This window comes from Plectropomus leopardus, chromosome 1 (genome assembly GCF_026936395.1).
Source record: "Plectropomus leopardus strain MGB_pleo_1.0 chromosome 1, ASM2693639v1, whole genome shotgun sequence".
Taxonomy (NCBI): domain Eukaryota; kingdom Metazoa; phylum Chordata; class Actinopteri; order Perciformes; family Serranidae; genus Plectropomus; species Plectropomus leopardus.
This window is the reverse complement of record NC_142176.1, coordinates 9221999-9245352: the sequence shown is the minus strand read 5'-3', so window position 1 is coordinate 9245352 and position 23354 is coordinate 9221999. Positions and strand designations below refer to the sequence as shown.

At 40.8% G+C, this 23354-nt stretch overlaps 1 protein-coding gene across 2 annotated transcripts in view; it reads left to right on the top strand.

Annotated features, from left to right (window-relative positions):
- The window catches only part of samd4a (sterile alpha motif domain containing 4A), a 67566-nt gene that overhangs the window by 28412 nt on the left and 15800 nt on the right, over positions 1 to 23354 (top strand). The window contains exons 3-10 of one of the 2 annotated variants that reach the window (XM_042490973.2): positions 7049 to 7645; positions 13562 to 13846; positions 15737 to 15840; positions 17149 to 17235; positions 18837 to 19089; positions 19188 to 19273; positions 20063 to 20181; positions 20873 to 21080. In XM_042490973.2, coding sequence (XP_042346907.1) covers positions 7049 to 7645; positions 13562 to 13846; positions 15737 to 15840; positions 17149 to 17235; positions 18837 to 19089; positions 19188 to 19273; positions 20063 to 20181; positions 20873 to 21080 — 1739 coding nt within the window. Of the gene's footprint in view, positions 1 to 7048; positions 7646 to 13561; positions 13847 to 15736; positions 15847 to 17148; positions 17236 to 18836; positions 19090 to 19187; positions 19274 to 20062; positions 20182 to 20872; positions 21081 to 23354 lie in introns of both variants that reach the window. The other variant, XM_042490965.2, reaches the window with a different exon arrangement.

Below are 23354 nucleotides of genomic sequence, written 5' to 3'. Positions count from 1 at the left end.
TTGCAGATCTGTCTGTATGTTGGACTCAATATAGACAGACTGGGTGTTGTTTTCAACAAGTCACCAAATAACCATTACGTTTATTACGAAGTGAAGTGACAAACTTGGCTGGTGTGTAGACATCAGCAAGCTTTGCAGCTGAGAAAAGCTTATTAGTCATCTGTAATCAGCCGCAGTTTAAAATGTCAGAACATATTTCAGAGATTATTTCATGTGACCTTTTTTTCCCATCCAAAATTAACATAAACTTCATTAATAACCACTCAGTTCTCTTTGGGAATGAATGACAAGGAATAACTAAGTTTCTCATAGTGTGGACACACAGTGACCCAGTGACTTTTTTATCTTTCTGTCTGCTTTTTGCTTCTGTTGTACTTTCCTCAAGCTAGACAAAGTGTCCAGGCTGTCGAGGAAAGGTGGGCGATTTGATGTGAGGTTGACAGAGGAAGGATTATACTCGCTGAGGGGCAGGGCTGTAATGAAAGCAGCACCCTTGTCTTGGTGCCAGAGACGGTGTCAGAGGGCAGTGCCTGGGCAGAGTGGCACAGAGTTCACCAGCAGGGAAATGCTGTGTCAGCCCCCGAACAAATGATACTCTCTGTCTGAGGTTTTACTGTTTGTGTGTGTCGGACTTTCTTTTTCAGTGTTTCTTCTCAATGATGCTGATGTGATTCATCAGTTCCCAGCATGCCCCTGCCTTTCCGTCTGGCACGAAAGAACAAACTCAACATCCTTTGTCTGGGTAAATACCTGACATCGGCTTTTTTTTTCCACTTTAAGTTGTATTGTTTATTCTGTTAGGCTGTTCATTGACCATGTCCCATTGCCCTCACATCTCACATGCTTAATTTTGACTTCACACTGAAGTATTTTTCAGTCTCTGCGTCCTGTCTGTCAGGTAGGATACATTGCAAAGATGGGCGATTTCAATAGGCACTCCCATTTCCAGGGAAGTCAACAGTCACACTCTGAATCAGAAACCAAAATGAAACCAGGGTGAAAGGAGGTGTTAGTATCACTGTGTAAGGAGGACTGGCGGGTCAGTGTTTCTGTCCTCATTCAGTGTTGTAACCTCAGTTTCAAAGCTCCTCTCCTCTTTCAACCTCCCATCCTTTTTTCACTCCAGTAGGATGAGGTTAGCACTTTCCCCTCAGAGCTTAGGGTGTGAGCCACCATGCTAGGAAAGAGTGTGACATGCACTGGGAAACGTTTTAATCCTGTCCACTAGACATGGGACGATAGAAAAATTTAATGTTACGATTATCCTTGCCAAAATAATTGCAGTAACGATCCTGATAATAATGAAAATATGCTTGAAATGCTGCGAAAATGCAATACATCTTAAGAAACAAGTAATTTTATTGCATCACAGATACAACACATATCTTATTTTAGTGTGGCAGTCTCTTTTATTGTTGGTTGTACAGCTGTCTCTTAAGGTGCTGCCAAACACGATATTCACCATTATCCTGATAATGGAAATTCGATACAATCTGCTTTTTGTGGGTGTTTTTTATCAAAATGCACAAGAAAAACGTATATTGTCCTATCCCTGCTGTTCACTTTGACTTTTATTTGGATTCTTTGGTTGTGAGCGTGCTGCATTTTGTTGTAAATTTACTACTGAAGATTGATTTACCCAAGCTCGACTGTTCTCACACTTTCACAGTAACTCATTCTCCCTGAACCGGCCCATTTGTGTACAAGGTAGCTCAGTGTTTCTCCTACCAGTTGACCTTTGACCTGTGCTTGGTTCAACTACTATGACCCCTCTTTGAGCGGTGAGAGAGATGCTGCATGTTTGTCAGCTGAGAGGGAAACTGCTCCCACGCCGGACTCCTTGACCTTCTAACCTTGGAGTAAGAGGTCAAAAAGCCTTGAGCAGTTTCCTGACTGCTAGGTGTTGAGGTTTCACACCTTCTTTTTTTTTTTTTTTACAGACATTCTCTTCTGATTTTAGTTTTTAAAGTATTTATTACAGACCTAGCATAGAGCTAACACACAATTTTCTCCAGAATTCTAGTAGATCAAAAGCATTTTTGGGAAGCTTTTAAAGCTTTTTTCAGCTTTACCTCTTCTATAACATCCTAACGTAAATTAAATTCATTTAGTCTTTTTTGACAGAATTGTTGGCTCCACAGGGTCAGTAACCACCAAAATACTCCCACAAAATCTTACACTGAATCAGGGTTCGAAGTTAACACCCACCAAGTGCCAAATGAAGGTCACACTAGCAGGCAAATATTTGTACCGGAATAGTTACATAATTTTAAAAAAAGCTATGCTGAGAGTCTCTACGGTGTCATTTAAGGTCACACTATTGTGTCTCTGCTGTCTGTCTTTGTGGCAGACAAGTTTGACACTCACAGCAACAGGGACCTCATGTTGCATTCAGGTGCACTTCGTAAACTCTGAAATCTATATTGCTTTGTACAGCAAAGCGCGTGGGTGACGACTAAAGTGCATTCACCTTGTAAACACAGTAATCTGTACTCAAATGGCCATGAAGGTGATTTAAAAAGGAAGAGCATTTTAATTATCAGATGCAAATATTTGAACAGTATCGTGTAAGAAGATTTTAAAAACTCTATTTAAAATTCAATTGAAGTTATTACCAGCAAACCCCGTAATTTTCTTGTTTAACAGGTGTTAAAGTACCTCTGTGAACAGCTGCTCTTCTGACTGTCGGAGTTTCACTTAGCCACCAGTGTTGGCCGTTACTCCAAAGTTATTCCAAAGTAGTTTCTCTCTTAATACACATGAATTATTCTCTTGATTATGGAGCTCAGGTGGAGTCAGGTGCAGTAAGTTACTGAAATCCTGTTCTGACAGCCAGAAACATGCAGATGAAATCAGTTGGAAAGGCTTGTACCTCAATAAAGGCACAGAGGACATGTTTTTTGTCAGGGAATTTGCTGTGAAAAATCTTCACAATGGTAACAACAACAACCATTAAAGATCATGAGTCATCCAAGCATCCTTGGTAGCTGTTTGAACAGTGAATCATCTGATTGAAAACCCACAATATGAAATGTTCAAACATACTTTATTATTCAAGTTGATTTCATTGATGACTTTAACCAGAAATTACCAAAAAAGATACAGTTATAGCTCATGATCTCTGCATCTTATGGGAAAATAATCATTGATGTCATTAGATATTTCAGCCTGAATTTTTAAGCTTTTATAGAAGTTCATGGGAGAGTGCTAGGCTCTGGGCTTCAGTGTTTAGTCAGCTTTGAATTTGTGGCGCTGTATGAAAGGAGGAAGTGGGACTTTATAAGATGACTGGACTTTTGTTCAACCCACCTCCAAGCCCTGCTGAATTTAGAGACAGAAGGAAGGACAATGAGACACACACAGACAAGTCTCTGTCACACCGAGAACCCCCACGATCACTGTGTTAACTTTACTTCTTTATCTAAGATATATCGTCTCTGTTATAGTCTGACAGTTTAAATGGAATGTTTTAATATATAAAACACTTTTCACTGACTATATAAGGCATATATTAATACTTTCAATATGCCACACAGCTGCTTTTAGGATCGACTTCAAACAAATGTACTGTAATTACCTAGTTATGTAAAGTTTTGCTTGAGATGTTTTGAGGTTTTGAGTCTGTGACTACTAATGTCAACGCCAGACTGGACAGGAGAGTCTCGTTTCCCCTAACAACATTAGTTGTCCAGCCCGACTGGACAACTAATGTCCAGTCGGGCCTTTTTTATGGTTGCGCTGTATTACTTGTTGCAGTAGACACATTTTTATCCTAGACTGTTAGAAAAAAATGTGAAAGAGTAGAAAGCATTTTATTGTCATTACTCAAATAGTGACGTTGAAGTTGGCAGTGCATGACTGCTTCTGTAAGCGAGTATTTATCAGGGTTTCTGTGTCACATCTTAATGTTTTCCAGTCATTTGGAAAGAAGTGTGTTTTAATCATGGAACAATTCTTGTTCTCGGATGGACCGAGGCTTGCCTCATTCAGAGGAATGAAGGATTACATCATCCCTGGAGCAGAGGGGAGTAACTCCCTGGCTCCCCTCACACACCTCACTCCCTCTGTCCATTTATTTTCTCCTCTTCCTTCTCAAACTTGCCTCTACCTCAGTCTTCCCCCATCCCCTCTCTACTAGTGCTCTATATCCATCTTATGGCCAATCCCTAGTGAAACTTTATAAAGCATCTTTCAAGACTTTTCAAGTCTGTTTTTGTTGTGTTTAGCGAAGCATGATCTGCATGTTTAAATCACAGAAACACTTACTCTTAGGTTAATCTTAGGTTCACTGTTATGAACCTATCTACAACATTTTTAATTTTCTTCAACGCTTGAGTGCTAGTGGTTTGTTCTTCCCAGAACAGCCGTCGACATTCTGTTGGGTGGGCGACGCATTTACGGAAGACAAAGTCAGCTTGGATGACAAAACGCTTATGTGTTGATCATGTCACGTTTATGTCTCGCTACCAGTGGGGATTCCCAATATATGTAGGCTCTCTGCTGAACTTCGGAACAGCCTGGTCAAGTTCACTCGGTCTTGGGTAAAATGAAAGGGACATTTCACTCATTCACTTTCTCTAACACGGATCTGACTTTTTTTCGTCAAAAAAAAAGCTGCTTGCTCATCCAGCCTCATCTGGGTAGACATGACACACACATGACCTTTGTGGCTGAGGCAAAAATCCCCTTGCATTTTCATAAAAATGACGTTAGATGTGTGGGGAAAAAAAACCAATCAGGAGTTCTTTCCAATCTGTTTTTTCTTCTTCAGTGAAAAGGTGAATCTTTCATTGTAGTCTGAAAGAGAAAAAATGTTGATTTGATGTGAAAACAACCAAACAAAGCCTGAAGCAGTAGGGTTTTTTGTGATTTATTATTACAATTACACTCTTGATGGTATAAATAGCCAATGCCAACATACAATTTGTAACTCAGAATTAAAAACAAATCACATCATATTCAAGACATATGATACTTCAAAAATAAAGATACATGGAAGTATACATTTTAAAGTGTTAATGTACAATTTAACTTCAGTGCAACTAAAGGGTCAAGTTCACTGATATTAATATAGAGATGTAATGGCATTATTTCATAGTTCAATATAATGTTAAACCAAATCTATCAACCAACAAAACAGGATACACACATGTTGGTTACCTTCCTCCCAGTAGAAAATCATGGGACTGACTGTGTATAAACGTGTGTAAAACTGTCAGTTCTACGCTGTGCGTTAGCTCAAGCCTGAATTAAATAATCCCTCAGTCCTGGTCATCTTTCATGGGATGACATGAATGTGAACCTTGTTTGGAAGGCTTCAGGATCTGTGGTCGTCCATCTGCCCGGTCAGAGCTGCAGCTGTCCACTCGACAGGGCAGAGAGAGCTGTACATCATCACAAAGTAGACTGTGACATTGGGATATCTTTGGACAGAAGGGCTAGCAGATGTATTTTCTAGTTTCACCTCATATGTCAGATTTAGAGACAAGATCCTTCTGGGTTAAGAATGACCAGGGCGGTCAAAATTCATACAGACACATCTCCCAAGCAGGAAGTGAAGTGGACCTGCATCCTGCCTCTATTTGTGTGACTGTCCAAAGCAGTCGCCCTGACCAGTTGGTATCTATAGCTATAGTCCAAGATGATAGGAATGGGCTCCTAAGGGCCCACTGACTCGGACAACAATAGAGCTCCATGACCTCCAGGTTATGTATAGAGCTGTACAGCAGCGGCCTACAGAGCTGGCTGTTTGTAAAAAGCAAAATAGAAGGATGACAGTGCGATGGGCCATGACATCATCTTTGTGTCCTCTATTTTTAACCGTACACGTGGACACTATTTCATCTTTTTATTTTCGGTTACCTTCTCCTCTGCTACCGCCTCAGATATTGTGAAATTGAAATCTTGTATTTTGTATCCAGTGATGTTTTGTTCCTCACTTTGGTCCAATCAGGTCAGTCAAGGTCACCCACAACTAGCTATAAACTTAATGAGATGCTGACATGTGAATTCATACAGTAGGGTTCCCCTGGTCATGGAAAACCTAGAAAAAGTCATGGAATTTCACATCTTGTTTTCGGGGCCTGGAAAAGTCATGGCATTAGTATAAATCATTCAAACGTTTGGAAAAGTCATGGATTTTTGTTATAGTAATCTTCCATAAATAACCTTAAATGTAATGTAACATACAGGCACATTTGTTGTCTGCAAGTTAAGGTAAATAACTGTAAGGTAAATTAACAGCTAATTTCTTGCTTGATACAAATGCAAAAGTTACATGGTTTTCATTTTTCGTGACTAATAATAATCAAGCCTTCCCCTTTAAGACTGGTTATGTGTAAATGTGACATAGTGTGGCAGCATTTGTTAGGGGAAGCGAGACTCTCCTGCATGTATATTTGTGTGTGTGTGTGTGTGTGTGTGTGTGTGTAAAAGTACAATAATTGTATTATTTGTAAATGAAAAGTCATAGAAAAGTTTTAAAATTTTATCCATAAAATATGTTGCAACTAGAGCTGTACCCGACTTGGAATTATGCTGATTTGAATCAGATTTAGCAGTTCAGTACAAATATTCTTTGATTTGTTTGTTTGGGTTCAACGGGACGTTCAATGTGACAGCAGCATTCACTTAAGATAGTAAACAAGCTAACAAAGCTAAAAACAGATCACAAATATGCAACAGCATTTTTTACAGACACTAGATATCAAGCAAAAGCCAGAGACTGCAGCAGTCTAGCTGAACTTGCTAAGAGCCATTGTCTCATACACTTCTAAGCACAAGAGCAATGTCTCTGTCCCTCTGTGCCAAGTAGGCTATCTCCTCCATGCATTATGTCTGCATATTATGTCCCCAGAAGTATACTGCAAAACACACCGGCAAAAAAAAGACTGCTTGACTTGAGTCGTCCAACTGTGGATTTGAACTTTAAGGGGGCAGCCCTTGTTAGAACCCTGATACAGTCTCACCTGCACAACTTTGACTTCATTTCAAGCTCTTGTGAAATAAATGGTTTGTAAAGGTTGTTGTTTTTTGTCTTCTCCTACAGGGGTGATCAGCCAGTGGCAAGGCGAGTCTAAGGAGAGGGTTATCTCACTTGTCCTCACTCATCTCCCGCTGCTAAAACCCGGCAACGTTGAAGCCAAGGGCGAGTACATGCGCCTGCTGCCACGCATCCTGGCCCACACCATCGAGCACGGCCGTCACCTGGAGGAGTCTCGCCAGCTCCTGTCGTACGCTCTCATCCACCCTGCCACTTCCCTGGAAGACCGCTCTGCCCTGGCACTCTGGCTCAACCACCTGGAGGAGAGGGCCGCTGCCCGAGGAGACTCACTGGAAAGGCCTCCTCCATCTGGGCCGCACCACCACCACCATCAATCCACGCCTCCATCCACTCTCTCCTCATCAGGATCTTCCTCCTCCACTAACACCTCCTCATCAGGCAATCTCTACTCCTTGCATCACCACCAGCGCTACGGCTCAGACGACCGCCTCAACGGGTGGCAGAGCTCCAGAGATTCAGGGCTGGGCGGAGGCTGGCATCAGCAGCAGCAGGGCTGTGAGAACGGGCACCTCCTTCTCTACCCATCATCCTCTGTGCCGGCAACCATCAACACAGTTGGAACTGGTGGAAGCGGCAACACTCGTAAGTGAAGTCTTTTCTGTCCTGTGTACCGTGTACTGTGTTGAGCCCATTTCTACACACGAGGACCTTTAACATCAATCTGCACAGAGATGAAGTCAGCATGCTTGGTTGATTCTCACTGTGTAGCACTTGATAATGTAATGAATACAATAATGTAAGAGTATGGGTTCCTGCAATAACTTTTCAAAATGTGATAAAATTATAAAAAATAGATCTATATAAGGTATTACTATGCCCTTTTAACCAATTAACATCAGCATCTCTAACTCTGGTCCATTGTGGAAATTTTATTGCTTCTTTCCACCTATTATTGTTAAACAATACATTTGTCTCCCTTACCCTTTCACATTTTCATTAAGAGTTGTGGAGATATATACGGGATTAGGGATGACCTTAAGAACTCTAGTACTTGATCTGGATGTCACTATTTGTTCACCATACAGAAAAGTCACTATTATAAATATGAATTGTCCCTGTTCTCTATAAAAGCTCTTGGATATGAAGCAGTGATGTAATTGTTCTCTATGAATATCTGCACTCATTCAGATCCATAAAGAAAAAATGATACATTTACACAGCTGCAGATCAGAGTTTACTCTCCAACATAACTCTATCTAATGTTACAGGCAGAGTGGCAACCAGGCATAACAGTTGATTTTGGAAGATATTCGACAAAATAAACGACATCCAAAATATTAACTAAAATGAAAAAAGTATATGATAACAGTATATTTTTTTTTTATGCTTATAGTACCCAGTCCACATCTCCTCTATTATGCTCTCTATCCTTTTCAGTGTTTTTATTTCTGTTCGATGGAGTAAACACTGGAGGGAGTAGAGGTGTGTCTTTACAGGGGGATCCTCTGAATCAGTTAATCACAAGAGACATAAAAGAACCTTCAGCTGGGTTTTTGTGTCTGTTTACCGTTTTCATACATAAATTCTGTTTGTGTGACAAAGAAGATGGATCGATACAACACAGACTGTGTCTAATAAGTGAAAATCTTAGCTCTTAGATCTATCCAAACATGAGATTCCTTAGTCACACGTGTAACAAAGTTCAGCAGTATTTATCCTCCTGTCATTGATTAGAACTGGATGGCAGGTTTATATCCTTTGGTTGTCCAACTTCACAGAAATATTGCCAAAATTTCACACCATGTGTCACATTTTGCACACAAAAAAAGACTCCTTTGCGTCAGTTTGCAGACATTTCTTTTCTGTGAAGCTGGGCTGTAGGTGATGATATCTGTTGAAAATCCTGGATTCTAGATCAGAGATCCTTTCACAATCCTTTTACCTAACATGCTTTATTTCCTTTGATTATCTCATCTGTTCAGACATGATAGGGGCTGCTTTTCAGCCCCAGACTTGTTTGTGTACTTCTAAAGTCAAGGTGGTCAAAACCGCAACACCATGTGAGAACACCTCAGTGATTACTGCCACCTACTCTGTGCTGGCCTGATGATAGTCTCTCTGTCTGGGGTGGCCACCTGATCACACACATCTAGACTGGGGGCTCTAAGCCTCTCTGATCTAGTTAAAATTGTGGGAATCTTTTTGGTATCTGGCTGGGCTTGACTGGATAATAATCAATAAAACCTGTTCAGCATCTGCCAGCACAACAAAATACAATGCATATTTAAAGTCTGTTTCATTATAATCCTATTAAAGGCACTCTTAAGGCATTCCAAACCTACCAAACACACTAAATACACCCCGAACACAATAAATACACAACAACCCACACAGCAGCTCCAGAGGCTGTGTGAGGTGGACGACAACACACAGAGAGGGCAGGGCTGTTGAAATTGAACATAACTATGGTCAGAGCAGGATATTTCCAGACAAGAATGCAAGGGCTCTGTTTTTTTTGTGAGATGAAAGAAACAGCTGAGGGTTTATAAATAAAGACACATTTAAAGCCCTGCTCACTGCTCCAAGAAAGATCCTCTTGTATTTTTGACTGCCAGCAGCTTCAGTCCCACACAAAAGACCTCAGGATTTCACAACTGATAAACGAGAGTTACCCCGGCCGCCGGCTCGAGATTGGTGCATGCAGTGAGCAGATGCTTTTCTCAACTAATGAAATGTTGAATACACAAGAATTGGTTTGTGAATATTTTATGAAATGCAAAGTCAGAGGCCATAAATCTCAAGGTTCGCACAGTCATGAAAAACCTGGAAAAGTCACAGAATTCACAAATAGCAATTTCTAAACTAAATATACCCTGAAAGTTTTGGAAAGGTCATGGAATTTTGTTCCAAAGACCTGTAATATAACACATTATGTTCTCAAGAACTGCTGAAAATTTGTAAATCCAATGAAAATGTCTGTTTTTACAGTTTCTGACTGTGATAAATGGCATAATACTTGGTGATTTCTTTGAAAAATCAGCCAATTCTTTGAGGAAAGAAAAAATAACCCAATTTCACTTAATTATTTATTTTTTAAATTGCCAAAACTCTTAAAAGAAAAAATAAACGGCCCGTGGGTCTGCACATTTGGAAGGCATGCTTTCTTTAAAAAAACAGCAGGAAAATAAATACAAAATACAGCCATTTAAAGTTTTATGCTCCTCCCCTAAAACCAAGATAAAAAACACTGATCCCTCCCCTGTGCTTAAAAAATGATTTGACATGCCTCATCCCTTTTGTACCACTCCTTCCCTCTCATAAATAACAAACAGTCCCTAAGTTATATTTAAATGTTCAGTTCAAATCCTGCTCCCAATTCACTATTTTTTAAGTAATATATACTTAAAAAAGCTATTATATAGTTAAAAGGAACTGATAAGGAGTATTGATGGTCATTTCAGAAAATGTACGGTCTTCAAAATTTGCCTCACAGTCATGGAAACATCATGGAATGTTTTTTGGTAAAAATGTTTATGAACCCTGAATCTTATTACTGAAAGTCAGCCACCGAGCCTCCAGCCCCCTCCCCTCCCCAAACACTGTTCATCGGGTCATGATGGTGATTACAGGAGTATAATTGTCCGGCCACATCAACCTGTGTGCCACTGACACCACATCCTGTTGACCCCCCACCCGTACTCTTAGCCGTAGTCCAAGCCACAGCAGCACATACCACCCATCCTTTCCCTTGTAAGGTAGCCTTTGTGGGAGACTGTATTTAGGGAAAATGGCTAATATTTAGGGACTGGAACTTGTAATGTTAGCTGGGCACCTATTTTAAACGGGGCCCATGAAGTCCTATACATAGCGCCAACAGTAAGAGGACCGCATATAGGAGGAGGAGGAGAGAGCCTGGAGTATTGGTGGCAACTTACCCCGTCACAGCGGCGACACAAAAAGCTCTGCAGCCCTCCACCTTTTCATTCTGTTTATCTCCTTCAGCAGGAGAAATAAGTGATGTTAGAGCAGCTGTTAGTGGGTTTTAAATGTTGGGATTTGAGTTGTAACCGTTATCTTAGTTTGACCTCAGTGAACCTCCATTATGAATTCATCCTGAGGTGCACAGATTTCAATTGTTAATAGAGAAAATAGGTCAGACAAGAAGACAAAAAGAAGGAAGAAAGGTTTATCATTCAGACAGATTTTATTGTATTTATTTCATTGTTATAGGCACAGTAAAAATATTTGTAAACCATCAATAATATTTCTACCTCATTTGGGAGGTATTATTTGGTTTGTAGCTTCAAGCTTGAGTCTTAAAACCAACAAGCAAGTGAAGGAGAGAATTAAGATCCAGACCAAGTAAATGTAGGGTAGTAAATTTAGGGTTTTTTTCTGCTCAAGTTAAACTTGATAAACTCATTGTTTGTAGTTCAGACATTTTGCAGCACTCATAGATGTAAGAATATCTAAAGTTTGTGTGTTTGAGATATTTAGATTAAATAAGTCTGGATTTTGCAGACAAACAAGATATCAGGAGAGTTTTGTTTGTTCCCTGCCTGGCAGATGCAGCCTCCTCCCTCCAGCTGTCTCTGGTTAGCTCACAAACAAATACTGAGTTTTAATTTCACATATGAGCTAGTTTGTTAGTAATGGGTATATAGTGTCAGCAATGGATAAGAGATTGTGCAGATACCTTATGCAAAGCAAAAAAAATGTGTTTTTTCACTGCTCTATAAAAGACAAGGAAATTTGGCAGGCAGAGTTGAAAGTAATTCCAAAAAGTAGATGAACGCTGGCTGAAGATTAGACTGTCTGTATAAAACAAACAAATGTACTCTTTTGTATCATACTAATTTAAAATTACAAAGCAGAAGGGTCGCCTCTGTGCACTTCCTATCATGCCAGATGTTCAGATCAGAATAGTCTGTGAGTGCACAAAGGGACCTGCATGTACAGTAGATGACAACATGGACAGTTAATGAACTGGCACTAACCTGGTGCTGCACTGTATGATACAGCTGATTATTCTGTACAGAGAGATGGTTCTTCTTTAGGGTCGGACTCTGAATTGAACATATTAATTGAACATGTTTTTGATATACTCGATTAACTTTACTGGTTCTTGACGATCACAATAGGTCGCCAAAGCTTCACAGAGGGTCACTTCTTCATTTTAAGGGTGTAAGGAAACATTTTAAAAAATATATACAGTAGGCCTGTATCTCAGCATTTCATTCATTTACGCAAAGGAAACTAAATGAAAGTTATTTTTAATGTTTAGATTATTACTATTTATTATTATTTAAAATAGTCTTAATGGTACAGACAGAACTGTACAAAAGGTTCCTAAAAATATCTGGAAACCACATCTCTATTTCCACAGGAAATAGTCTGTTTGAAATTAATCTAATTTCTAATTAATATTAGTTTTACACAGACTTTCTACAGAAATTGTGTTTACTATTTGGTTTAGTTTATCAGTTTTTCTGTGCTACGATGTTATGCATTGAATATGAAATATCCATAAAATATGTCATTTAGTCTGAGGTTGTCAGTTAATTCAGTGATAAAAAAGTGGTCCCTCAAGGAAAAAGGTTGGGAACCACTGATTTATAAATGTTCTTTATGTGATATGAGCCAATTGGGCGTTAAAGTTGTAAGGTCAAATGCCAATATTTTAATTAAGGCTGTTATACACTGTTGTAAGTAGGGAACATGAGTATAATTAAGGATATTTTTCAGACTAGCCTCAGTCTTTACAGTAGTGTTGTTGTGATCAGATGAATAATGTGTTGGGAAACAGCAAAATTATCATTTGAATTTTTGTATCAGGTGTTTTTAAACACAGTATTGAGTAAACTGTGAACAGCAGCTTTCCAGTATGATTTCTTTGTAGCCAAGCTCTAACAGTCTGCATTGACCTGACTGTGTGGGTGTTGAGCAGTCTTCTCTTCGTCGCCTCCAGTTAGTACAAAAGGCAGCTGTTCATCTCCTAACTGGAAAAAGAAAGCGGGATCATATAATACCAGTATTAGCCTCTCTCTCTCCCTGTCTGCTTCGGGATTGATTTTAAGATTTTAATGCTTGTTTTTAAGGTCTTAAACGGGCTGGCACCACCTTATTCAACGAAACTTTTACACCATCAAACTCTAGCTAAAGCTTTGAGGTCCACCAACCAAATGCTGTTAAAGGTTCCTAGGTCTCGCTATAAGAAAAGAGGTGACTGAGCTTTTGCAGGGGCTGCCTCTCATCTGCAATAGTCTATCTGTTCATATAAGAGCTGCTCAGTCCCTAGAAACCTTTAAGTCGCTGCTAAAGACCCATCTTTTTTCACTGGCGTTTACTTCTAGTTGAGCTAAGTACCTCAACTTAAAGTATTGTGCTGTATCTCTTGTATTTTATTTTGTACCCTTTTTATCATGTTTTACTAGTTTCTAGTTGTTTTGTCCCTTGGTTTTAGGATTGATCAGCACTTTGGTCAACTACGGTTGTTTTAAATGTGCTAAATGAATAAAATTGACATTGACATTGACTACTCTTGCTGTTATCTTGCAGTCTTGAGTGGAGGCGGCAGCCAGCAGCACAGTCCCCTGAAGCGCTCCGTGTCTCTCACGCCTCCCATGAGTGGCCCCAGCAACCAGCCTCTGGGCCATGTCTGGCTGTCGCAGGAGGACCTTCGGACTGCCAGAGGCCCAGCCCCAGACCACGCACCTCTATCACCCCAGAGCAGCATCGCCTCCTCAGGCAGCGGAGGCAGTGAGCATCTGGAGGAGGCTGGTTTAGGAGGAGGTTCGGGTCTGCATCGCAGCTCCTTCCATGATGAGGGCAGTGGCATGAGGGGTGAGTATAAAAAATAGTATACACTTAGTAGGACAGTTCAAATGAAAGGGATTCCACTAACTGATTAACACACACACTGCTGATTATGCCAAGCTCACACTACAAAACTACAAACGCCCTTTCCTGCATGTTGATAAAAGCCCCATCTCAGAGGCAAATTGGCATTGGCTTGGCCCTCGGTCCAGATATTTAGCAGACAAATCTATTTGGACCTATTGTTGACTTGTTGACAAGCCAATGAGAGCACAAGAAACATGTTTAGGACAGAGAAAAGGAATGAGCATTGCTGCGCTCTCGTGTTGTGTTGTGTTGTGTTGTGTTGTGTTGTGTTGTGTTGTGTTGTGTTGTGTTGTGTTGTGTTGTGTTGTGTTGTGTTGTTGTGTTGTGTTGTGTGTGTGTGTGTGTGTGTGTGTGTGTGTATTTAAGAGGAAGAGAGTAAATGAGAAGGGGTGGAAGGTGGACTATTGCACGCAATGTGTCTCTGAGTGATCTATGAAGTTTGTAGAATGTTGCTTTGTCACTTTTTGACCCACCTGCCTGAACCTGTATTTCCTAGTAAGCAACCCCTGCAAGTTGTGGTTTGACCTGCACTTTACATGAGATACTCATCTGGAATTCCTCTTGGTGAAAGTTCTTGTAGTGTCACCAGTCAGTCATTTGGTATGAATACCAAAATTACTTTGGGACTCCCAGTTACAAGACAGCAGGCTGTGTAGTGTGAACAGTTCAGCAATCTGACAACTCTAAAAGTCATGTAGTGTTAACTTAGCTTTAAAGGGGTTCAGTTAAAGGCTCTGGCAAGTTGTTGATCCAGTCAGAGCAGTTTGTCAGGGGGAAGCAGAGGCCACAGCTGCCAACCTCCGTGACCTTACTCTGAGGCTATCACTGTCTGCACTGGAGTTAAACCTTTCAAGAAGGCTCTGCCCTCTCTTTCACAGAGATTTTTCATGTTGTCATCCAGCTAAACAGGAAGGAAAAGCTAACATTCCTGCCCCAAGAGAAAGAGCTCCCATTTGTCATTTTTACTTTAGAGGAAAATATTGACACAAAGTTTCAGTAATCTGTTACTGCCAGAGAAGACTGCTGCGCTGGGTGTCAGGTATCAGGAGGCGGAAAAAGGTTTACAGAGCACTGACTTCTCAAGATTTAATATCAGCGTATGTGCACTTCCAGTGGACAAATACTTCATCCATCACTGTTTCTAACTCTATGACAATATCTATTATTCAGATAAATCAAACAGCTGTGTAATTGTGATCAAACACTCAGTCTGTATTACTTTACTGGAAGGTGGAGGTCTGCTTGTTCAGTGACGCTCCACATCATGTAGGATGGACAGACCAGTGTCCATAAAGTCCCTGTTTACTCTCAGAGTTTCTGCAAAGGTGTCAAAGTGAGTCCTCAGATGAAAACAGAGCAGCAGATTAACAAAAGAAATATATAAAATTGTAAAGGAGAAACATGCATTCACAGAGCTTATTTGTTCTCTTCTGAGTTGCACAAAATGGGCTGTCAGAACTGCAGTTATTGACTCAAAATCAAAGAACCAATGAAAATCGGCATCTAAACTGCACATTAGGACAAAGATGTCTTAATAACTAGTAGCGAGCTAACACTCCCAGCAGTTTGAATGTGGCGTACAGATCCGCTGAACATTAATGAACATCAGCTGAACATTAATGTTAAACTAATGTTTTATTTTCATTTATGATGATTTTTTTCAAAATCTTGTGATTGAATATTGTATTATCTATTTTGTCCATCATTATACAGTATGCGTATGTGTGCAAAACAGTCTAGGTTGTATGGTGTTTGCAGCAGCGATAATGAAGGAATTGAAGCTGCCCAATGAAATCGTTTTATAATCATTGGATGTCTTCTGCCTCTCAGATGTTCCTGCGTGGCTGAAGAGTCTCCGTCTCCATAAGTACGCTGCTCTCTTCTCCACAATGACCTACGACGAGATGATGTCACTGACTGAAGAGCAGCTAGAGGCACAGGTTTTTATATATATACACACCTACAGTAAAAAAACACACGAAAACACATGGACAGATTTGCTTTCAATGTAATTTATAAAAAGAACAATAACTTTACAAGGTAAAAGTTGTTGCTGTATATTTTTATTCTATTCACTGATGTTAATTGACTAAATGGATTCAGTCAACCAGGGCTGCCCCCTGAAAGTCAAAGATTCGATCATCAGTCGGAGACTAGTTATGGACCAATTCAGAAATGTACGTAATTATGCAGGGCAATGCCTTGAATAACAACATTTCGGCGCGTAGTTCTGGCACATGTGGGGCAGACACTAGTGTCAGATAAAAGGAAATATCTTAATATTGCCCAGTTTTAATCAATCTTAGTTTTGAAAAGGGACATATTTATATAATTAACTTCAGCCAGGTCATGTTGAGAAGTACAACATGACCTGGGTGTGCAGAGTACAAGGTTGTGCTTGCGCTTAAAGACGTTGAGGAGTTTATTCTGAAACAGAGGATGCAGCTAAAATAACCACAGCTCACCGGGAAGCTGTATACTTCCTCCAGGTGTTGCTAACCCTTTCTGTCTGACCCTAACATAATGCACAGCCACACTGAGACGTGCTAATCTTCAGCAGAACGACAGCGACGTCCTTTGCAACAGAAGATTCAGTATACTGCTATTCGCCCAACCTGGAAGTGTTTCAATAGATAGTATCAGTTCTTTAAAGGACAATGTATGTTGTCAGGGTAAAAGGCATTAAATTAATTAATCTAAAAATAAGGCCTGAATTGGTATTAAAATGTCTTAAGGAGCATTTTTAAGACTTTAAACGTGCTGTGGGAATTATGTTTTTTTTTTGACATTGCATTGTAAAATCCCAGAATAATTTTGTTGTTTTCCATGTGTTCCACTCTAGAAAGTTTTTTTTTTTTCACCATTTCAGGTAAATCACCTAACTTTTTAAGTAGAATTTTTAATTTTAAAAAATGATTTTTTAAAAAAAAAAATCATGTTTTATATTCAAATATACAGTATATTTGGGCAAATAGTCTCTTGATCTTTGTAAGTGATATGGTTTTTTTTTTTCTTTTTCTCTCTTTTATCTTGGTAATTGTAAAATTGGTCTTAGATTTCAATTCTAATGGCATTTAAAAAGTCTTAGAGTCTTAAATCTAACTCTTCTGAAGCTGCAGGAACCCTGATTGCATTTGTACACCGCACATCTCTCTATCTCAAGGAATAGGTATCAGTTCTTCAGACCAGTGTTTTGCCAATGAGTGAAGGCATCTTTGACACAAAACTCTTTCTCCCAACAGAAGGTCACTAAAGGAGCAAGACACAAGATCGTTATCAGCATTATGAAGCTCAAAGAGAGGCAGAACCTACTTCGCAGCTTGGAAAAGGTCAGTGACTGGAAAACACATTCTCTTCTTCTTTTCTTCCTCTTCACAAAAAAAATCTCACAAAGCTTCTAGCCCTACATGGAGTTATTTGAATTTAGAAATGATATTGATTTTTTGTTACTGGCAAATGAGCTCGAAACCTAAGTGGACACCACCTCTCTGTTCCCGTGCGTTTCTGAGAGGTAGAGTGAGAAGGGTGGCCATTCTCAGTCGGTGTTATGTATCTGAGATGGCAGCTAAAGGAACACCTAATCCAGGAAGCAGAGTTTTGGGCTCCGAATTTAAACCCATCCGCCTCCCGCCCCCCACCCCTCGCCCCTACGCTCAGCCTTCAAAGCAAGACAATGGCGCTCAAGGGCACACCGCAGGAGGGACTTCTTGGGCCGGCTAAATTCAGGCTTAACCTTTTCACCAACGCTTCATTTAAAAATTTGTTACCGCTGCATTGGTAGGGCTGGCGAAACAAGACACCTGTTGCTTGGTATTTTGGGTTTACACAGACTCATGTAGAGCGCTGCTGTGCGACGGGTGTAAGGGACGCTGATGTGATACACGTGGACACAAGTAGTGAAAGAAAAACGGACGTATGTATTTTTGGTTTTAGTTTATTCCTTGCTCTATCACATGGCACTGTGGTCAGGGATCTCTCCTTCACTGTTGAGTCCGTCTTCCTCTTAATATCCAACTTGTTTGCCATAAGTAACATACATTTATTCAATGAATATGTTAAAATTTGTGTCACTTAGGTGGTTCACGTCAGGTAAAGCTTCAAATCTTAGGCACAATCCCCTGTTTTTTTTTTTTTTTAATCTTTCCTACCACCCCTGATTTTCAAGTGCCACCTTGCCCCTCAGAACAGAGTTACAGGGGGTAATGGTTGAAAACTTTCGATATGAAATGGGACAACCCTTTTCTGGCCCTATTCTGATCATCGGTAGTCGTCCATGCGACGAGTATTGCCTGACATTGTGAATATGCCGTCTTCAGCTGTGGTTATTTTTTGTGAGAGGTAAAGGCAGACTTTTTCGGTTGTCACGATTCCTGGATTTAAGTTTCATACTATCAGTCTCTCAAACAAGTCATCAAATAAGACATAAAAAGAGGTGTTGTCAAAAATCAGCAATACCAACGTAACGTTAGCTAGCTAGCTAAATAAACCAATGCATCGGCATACAAGTGATATCTTTTATTTTGCCTTTTATAAAGAACCATATAAATCTTCATTTACAAAGAAAATATATCTGTGAGTTCCTTTTGTTGCTTGTGCAGCCACACTGATGATGATTTCTCTTAACACTCGGTTTGGACTGTGCCTCTGAAAAACCACCGTTTAAAGAGCCATGTAGCTCCAACACTTCGCCCTACCCCTCAATCCCAACAAGAACAAGGACACCCCTATAGACGTGAAAGGGCAAAACAGATGGGTAAAGGCCAAGTGTTATGGGCAAGGGGTACGTTGGGTTTTGGCCGTATTCTTGAGATCTGTATTGTAAGAGCCACATCAGCTCGGTCACTTAGATATCCTCTTCATTCTTTTGAATCTGATTCCCCATTCACACCTTCCCTCTCTCCTCTCCCCTCCTATCTTTTACCCCCACTAGGATGTATTGGAGGGCAGTAATCTGCGCGCCCCGCTGCAGGAGCTCCACCAAATGATCATGACGCCAATCAAGGCTTTCAGCGGTGGCGAGGAGGCCTCCCCGCAGCGCCCCCTGCTGGGCCCTGAGGGCAAGAGCGTAGCTCCCGGCTCCCATCTGTCTGGTGTTGGCGGGAGCGGAGGGGAGGCTGAGTCAGGCACCAGCGTCATCGCCGAGGGGGATCTACCAGGCCAGTTCACTCGTGTCATGGGCAAAGGTGAGCTACATGCACCAGCACTCAGGCGAGATTATTTCCATGGACCGCAAGAGGGTTTTGTTTTAATGTCTTATTTTCCATCGCTGCCTCCTACTCAGTTTGTACCCAGCTGCTGGTGTCGAGGTCAGACGAAGACAACATCAGCTCCTACCTACAACTGATCGACAAGTGCCTTATCCATGAGGTACCTGCTCACTCTGGAATACACTTATGCAGTGCAGATACTTTGAGTGTCAAGATGAAAAATCCGAAACATGATACAGCATATACTTTATATACTAGGAACAGAAGATACAGGATGTTTAAAGGTGAACTGCGCCCACTTTCAAAACTTATATATTTTATTCCTATTGTTTAAGACTGTCCAAAAATATTAGTGACCATGAACAGCTCTCTACCAAATCAAAAAATGAAGACAGCTAAAATTCAAATGTGTGATGTCATAGGGTATAAAGTTTTAGGCTACTCCATAGACAATGAATGGTGAAAGATGTTGTAGATGACACAGAGCAGCCAGGAGGATGTTCTGAGTATATAGACACATTTTCTGTTTCACAGCTGAGCATGCTACAATATAATAAAGCTCTTTTAGGTGTAAAGATATGCAGATATCATTATTTTTTTTCAGCTGAATTATTATTTCAGCCACCAGCAGAAACTTTAACAAATTGAAATGTTGAGAGAATTCATCAAACATTTTTTGAGTTCAGTTGTCAGTAAATTACACACAACAGATCATACATGAGTTAATCTAGTTTAAAGAGGAATGCTCTGATCCAGACCGTCTCTCTCTTTTTCAGTATGTTAAAGTAGAAATGTGCATTGTGCAGTTTCAGGTTTCAGGTTTCATATTTAGATGTGAAGAGGGGTTGGTGTCATTTGATGCGACACAGTGTACCTGAAAATCCTCCACCGTGCTTCATTTCAACCCCGATTCGTACTCTCTGTTCTCCCCTCCCCCCTCCCCTGTCAGTCCTTTACTGAGACGCAGAAGAAGAGGCTGTTGTCATGGAAACAACAGGTCCAGAGGCTGTTCCGGTCCATTCCAAGGAAAACCCTCCTCGACATAGCAGGGTACCGACCGCAAAGGAGGTAATGGCGAAGACATACAGCTGCTGTCATTTTCATTCGCTGTCTGTGATGAAAATACTTGAAATCAAAATCACTTTAACTTAAATAAAACAACCAGAAAAGGCTATGTGGTAAGAAAAAAACTACAGATTTCTGGCTGTAAATGGTCAAATGAGTGGGAAATGTCAGAAACCTGGTAAAGCTTTAATCAACATACATACAGGAAAAATGTTAAATGTAATAATTGTGACAAACATCTTATATGAAGTTTTCTGATTCTTATTATTATTTCCTTTGTAGACGTGTACAATTACCAAAGCATGAATATAGGCAAACAAGAGGAGGGAAGTGAATTAGAGAAGGATTTATTCATTAGTTTGTAGACAGCAGGTTTTTCAGAGATAGACGTTTAATCACTTTAAATGTAATCACTTTATAACTGAAATGTTTATATTATTATTACAAGTTCAGCTCTGTTCAGAAAACTTGTCTATCTCATCCCCAGCACCACAGCTTCATCAAACTAGTGGAAAAATTTCCCGTTGGGATGAGGAATGTGCAAAAAAGTTTTCTGCATGTTATTATAATATGTAACTTTTTTTACATTAAGATTGTAGTATTGAATTAACTTGCTCCTCTTGGCTTTAATGTTCCAACACCTGTGATCACCATTTGCTTTCCTGCATCTCACTTTTATCTGGTCCTGCTGCAGCCGTTTCGGCCAGTCCAACTCTCTGCCCACCACTGGCTGTGTTGGGGGCACGGGTGGCGTGTCGGCCAGGAGGAGCCTTCGCCAGTTCCAGATGCCCTCCAGGAGCTTGCCGGGTGCCAGGCTGGGCCTGCTGGGCAGCGGGGGACTGCTGGGACCCACACCTCGCAGCTCAAGCAGCACACCCACCGGTCCCAAGCAGGGGAGACAGGTGAGTGAAACCAGCACGGAGAGATGAGAGTAAACCAGCAGGGAGAACAGGGAGTCAGACTAGAGCGTAGACAGAGGTATGATGAGCCTGTCAGTGTGCAGAGAGTGTTACTATCTATGACAGGCATGTCAAACTGGTCCACAGGGGGGCCGGTGTGGCTGCAGGTTTTTGTGCCAACCAACCAAGAGCACACAGTTTGACCAATCAACTGTCTGAAGACGGAGATCAGTTGATTAAATGAGTCAAGTCTGGTGTGCTGCTACTTGGTTGGAAACAAAACCTGCAGCCACACCGGCCCCCCTGTGGACCGGTTTGACATGCCTGATCTATGAGTTATTCTCTACTATACATGATTTAGTATGTGTGACACCAAAATAACAAGAAGATGTGCATTATTAGCGTAGTGTGTGGCAGGGTGTTCTCTCCCTTAAAAAACCATTTTAGGGATTCATGTAATTATTTTCATTATTGATGTATTAATTAACTGTTCAAAGACGCATGTTAACTCTCACACAGACTGGTCATCTTTGGGAGATTTTCAACTAGTGTGGTTAAAGACGTCAGATGTGGCTGGATAGTTCAGATTATTTCCTAAAAGGACATTTAAATGAAACTTTCTGATACAAAAAAATGAGCTCTAAACTAATGGTATCGTGTGTGTGTGTGTGTGTGTGTGTGTGTGTGTGTGTGTGTGTGTGTGTGTGTGTGTGTGTGTGTGTGCATGTGTGCGCACGCACGCGCGTGTGTGTGTGGTGACTGGAATGCTGAATGGCAGTGGTGTTCGTGACTGCACAGAGGAAGATTTTGAAATGCGTAATAATACATTCCAGGATGTTTACAGTAACCTGGGCAGCAGAATTCCTTCTTCAGCACGTATTCTGCCTGAAATAGACTTTTTTTTATTCCATGACAAAGAAAAAATGTGGGGTGAGGAAGAGGAGCAGCGGTGGTGTTTGGCGAATGAAGTGAGGTGGATGGAACTCGTAGGCAGGTCACCCCACATACCAGAGGCCCTGCGTCAGTGCCGAACACTGAAACAGGAGGAGCTGTGGAGCTGTTTCAGGCCCATCCTGGCACACATTGGTCTGGGCTGACCCAGTTCATAGGGAACCTCTCTCTCTCTTTCTCCCTCTCTCTCTCCCTCTCTCTTTCTCTCTTATTTCTTACAATGGGAGGAAATACCTCAGTTCCTCCTCCTCACGCTGGACCTTCTTGTGTGGGACTGTAGTGTGGATGTGTAGAGGGAGAGAGAGAGAAGGAGGGTGGGAGGGAAATATATGAGTCATAGTTTGGGAGAGGTAGCTGTGGTGTTGGAGGAGGAGGGGCAATGAGAGAGAGAGAGTTTATATGAGTGTGTATGAGAGTGAGAGAGGCGGTCAGAGGCAGTGAGAACAGTGCACAGGCATTTCCTGTTTTTCCCTGGCCCGTGGCACTGAAGGGCTGCGGGGGGGTGCTGTGTTGGGGGTGGGGGGTCGTGGTGTTGGGGGTATAATAGGCAGGTTACAGTGAGGAATTCATGTGGTGAGTGTCTGAGACTGTCATTAGGTGTGGGCCAGACATCCAGACAGAAGCGTGGGGAGAGAAAATGTTGAAGAGGCTGTGGCCTTGATCTTACAACAGACTTCTTTCAAGCTTGCATATTTCATTTTCCTCTTTGATCAGTGAAAGTTTCAGCAATGTGTGAAAAGAAGTCATGGGAATGAGTGTAACGAGGAGAACCTTTGAACATGAAATTGGTGAATCAAAGCACGATGTATGATTATATTGCCTTTTAAAAGTTTTGTTGAAAACAGTGTAACGACAGGCCTGTCACGATATCTACTTTAGTTGGACAACAAACTGTCCCAGAAATAATTGCGATAAACAATATTGTAATTTTGAGACAATTTTATGACACTAATATAATGATAATATGAAAGCGTAATAATTTATGTATCCCTTACTAACTTTTAATTCCTAAAAATATTCTGCTATTGGAATTGGAATATGAAAACAATATTTCACATATTATTACTTTAGTGTCTCTTGCACACCAAAAGTGCAGCTGCAGGCTACTGGTAAGCTACGCTGTGTCATCTTTGAAGCATTGTGTTATTTTTCTTACTTGGCAGGGTGGAAATTAAAAAAAAAGAAAGATTGAATTGCTGCGCCCGAGTCTGATAATGGTTGGGAAAAGTCTGCTGTGAATTCTGGATTAATTTTGACTCAAGTTTTGGTGACATTCTTATGTAAACAAACACAACAGGCAATATAAAGATTAGGTTTTGTCCTAAT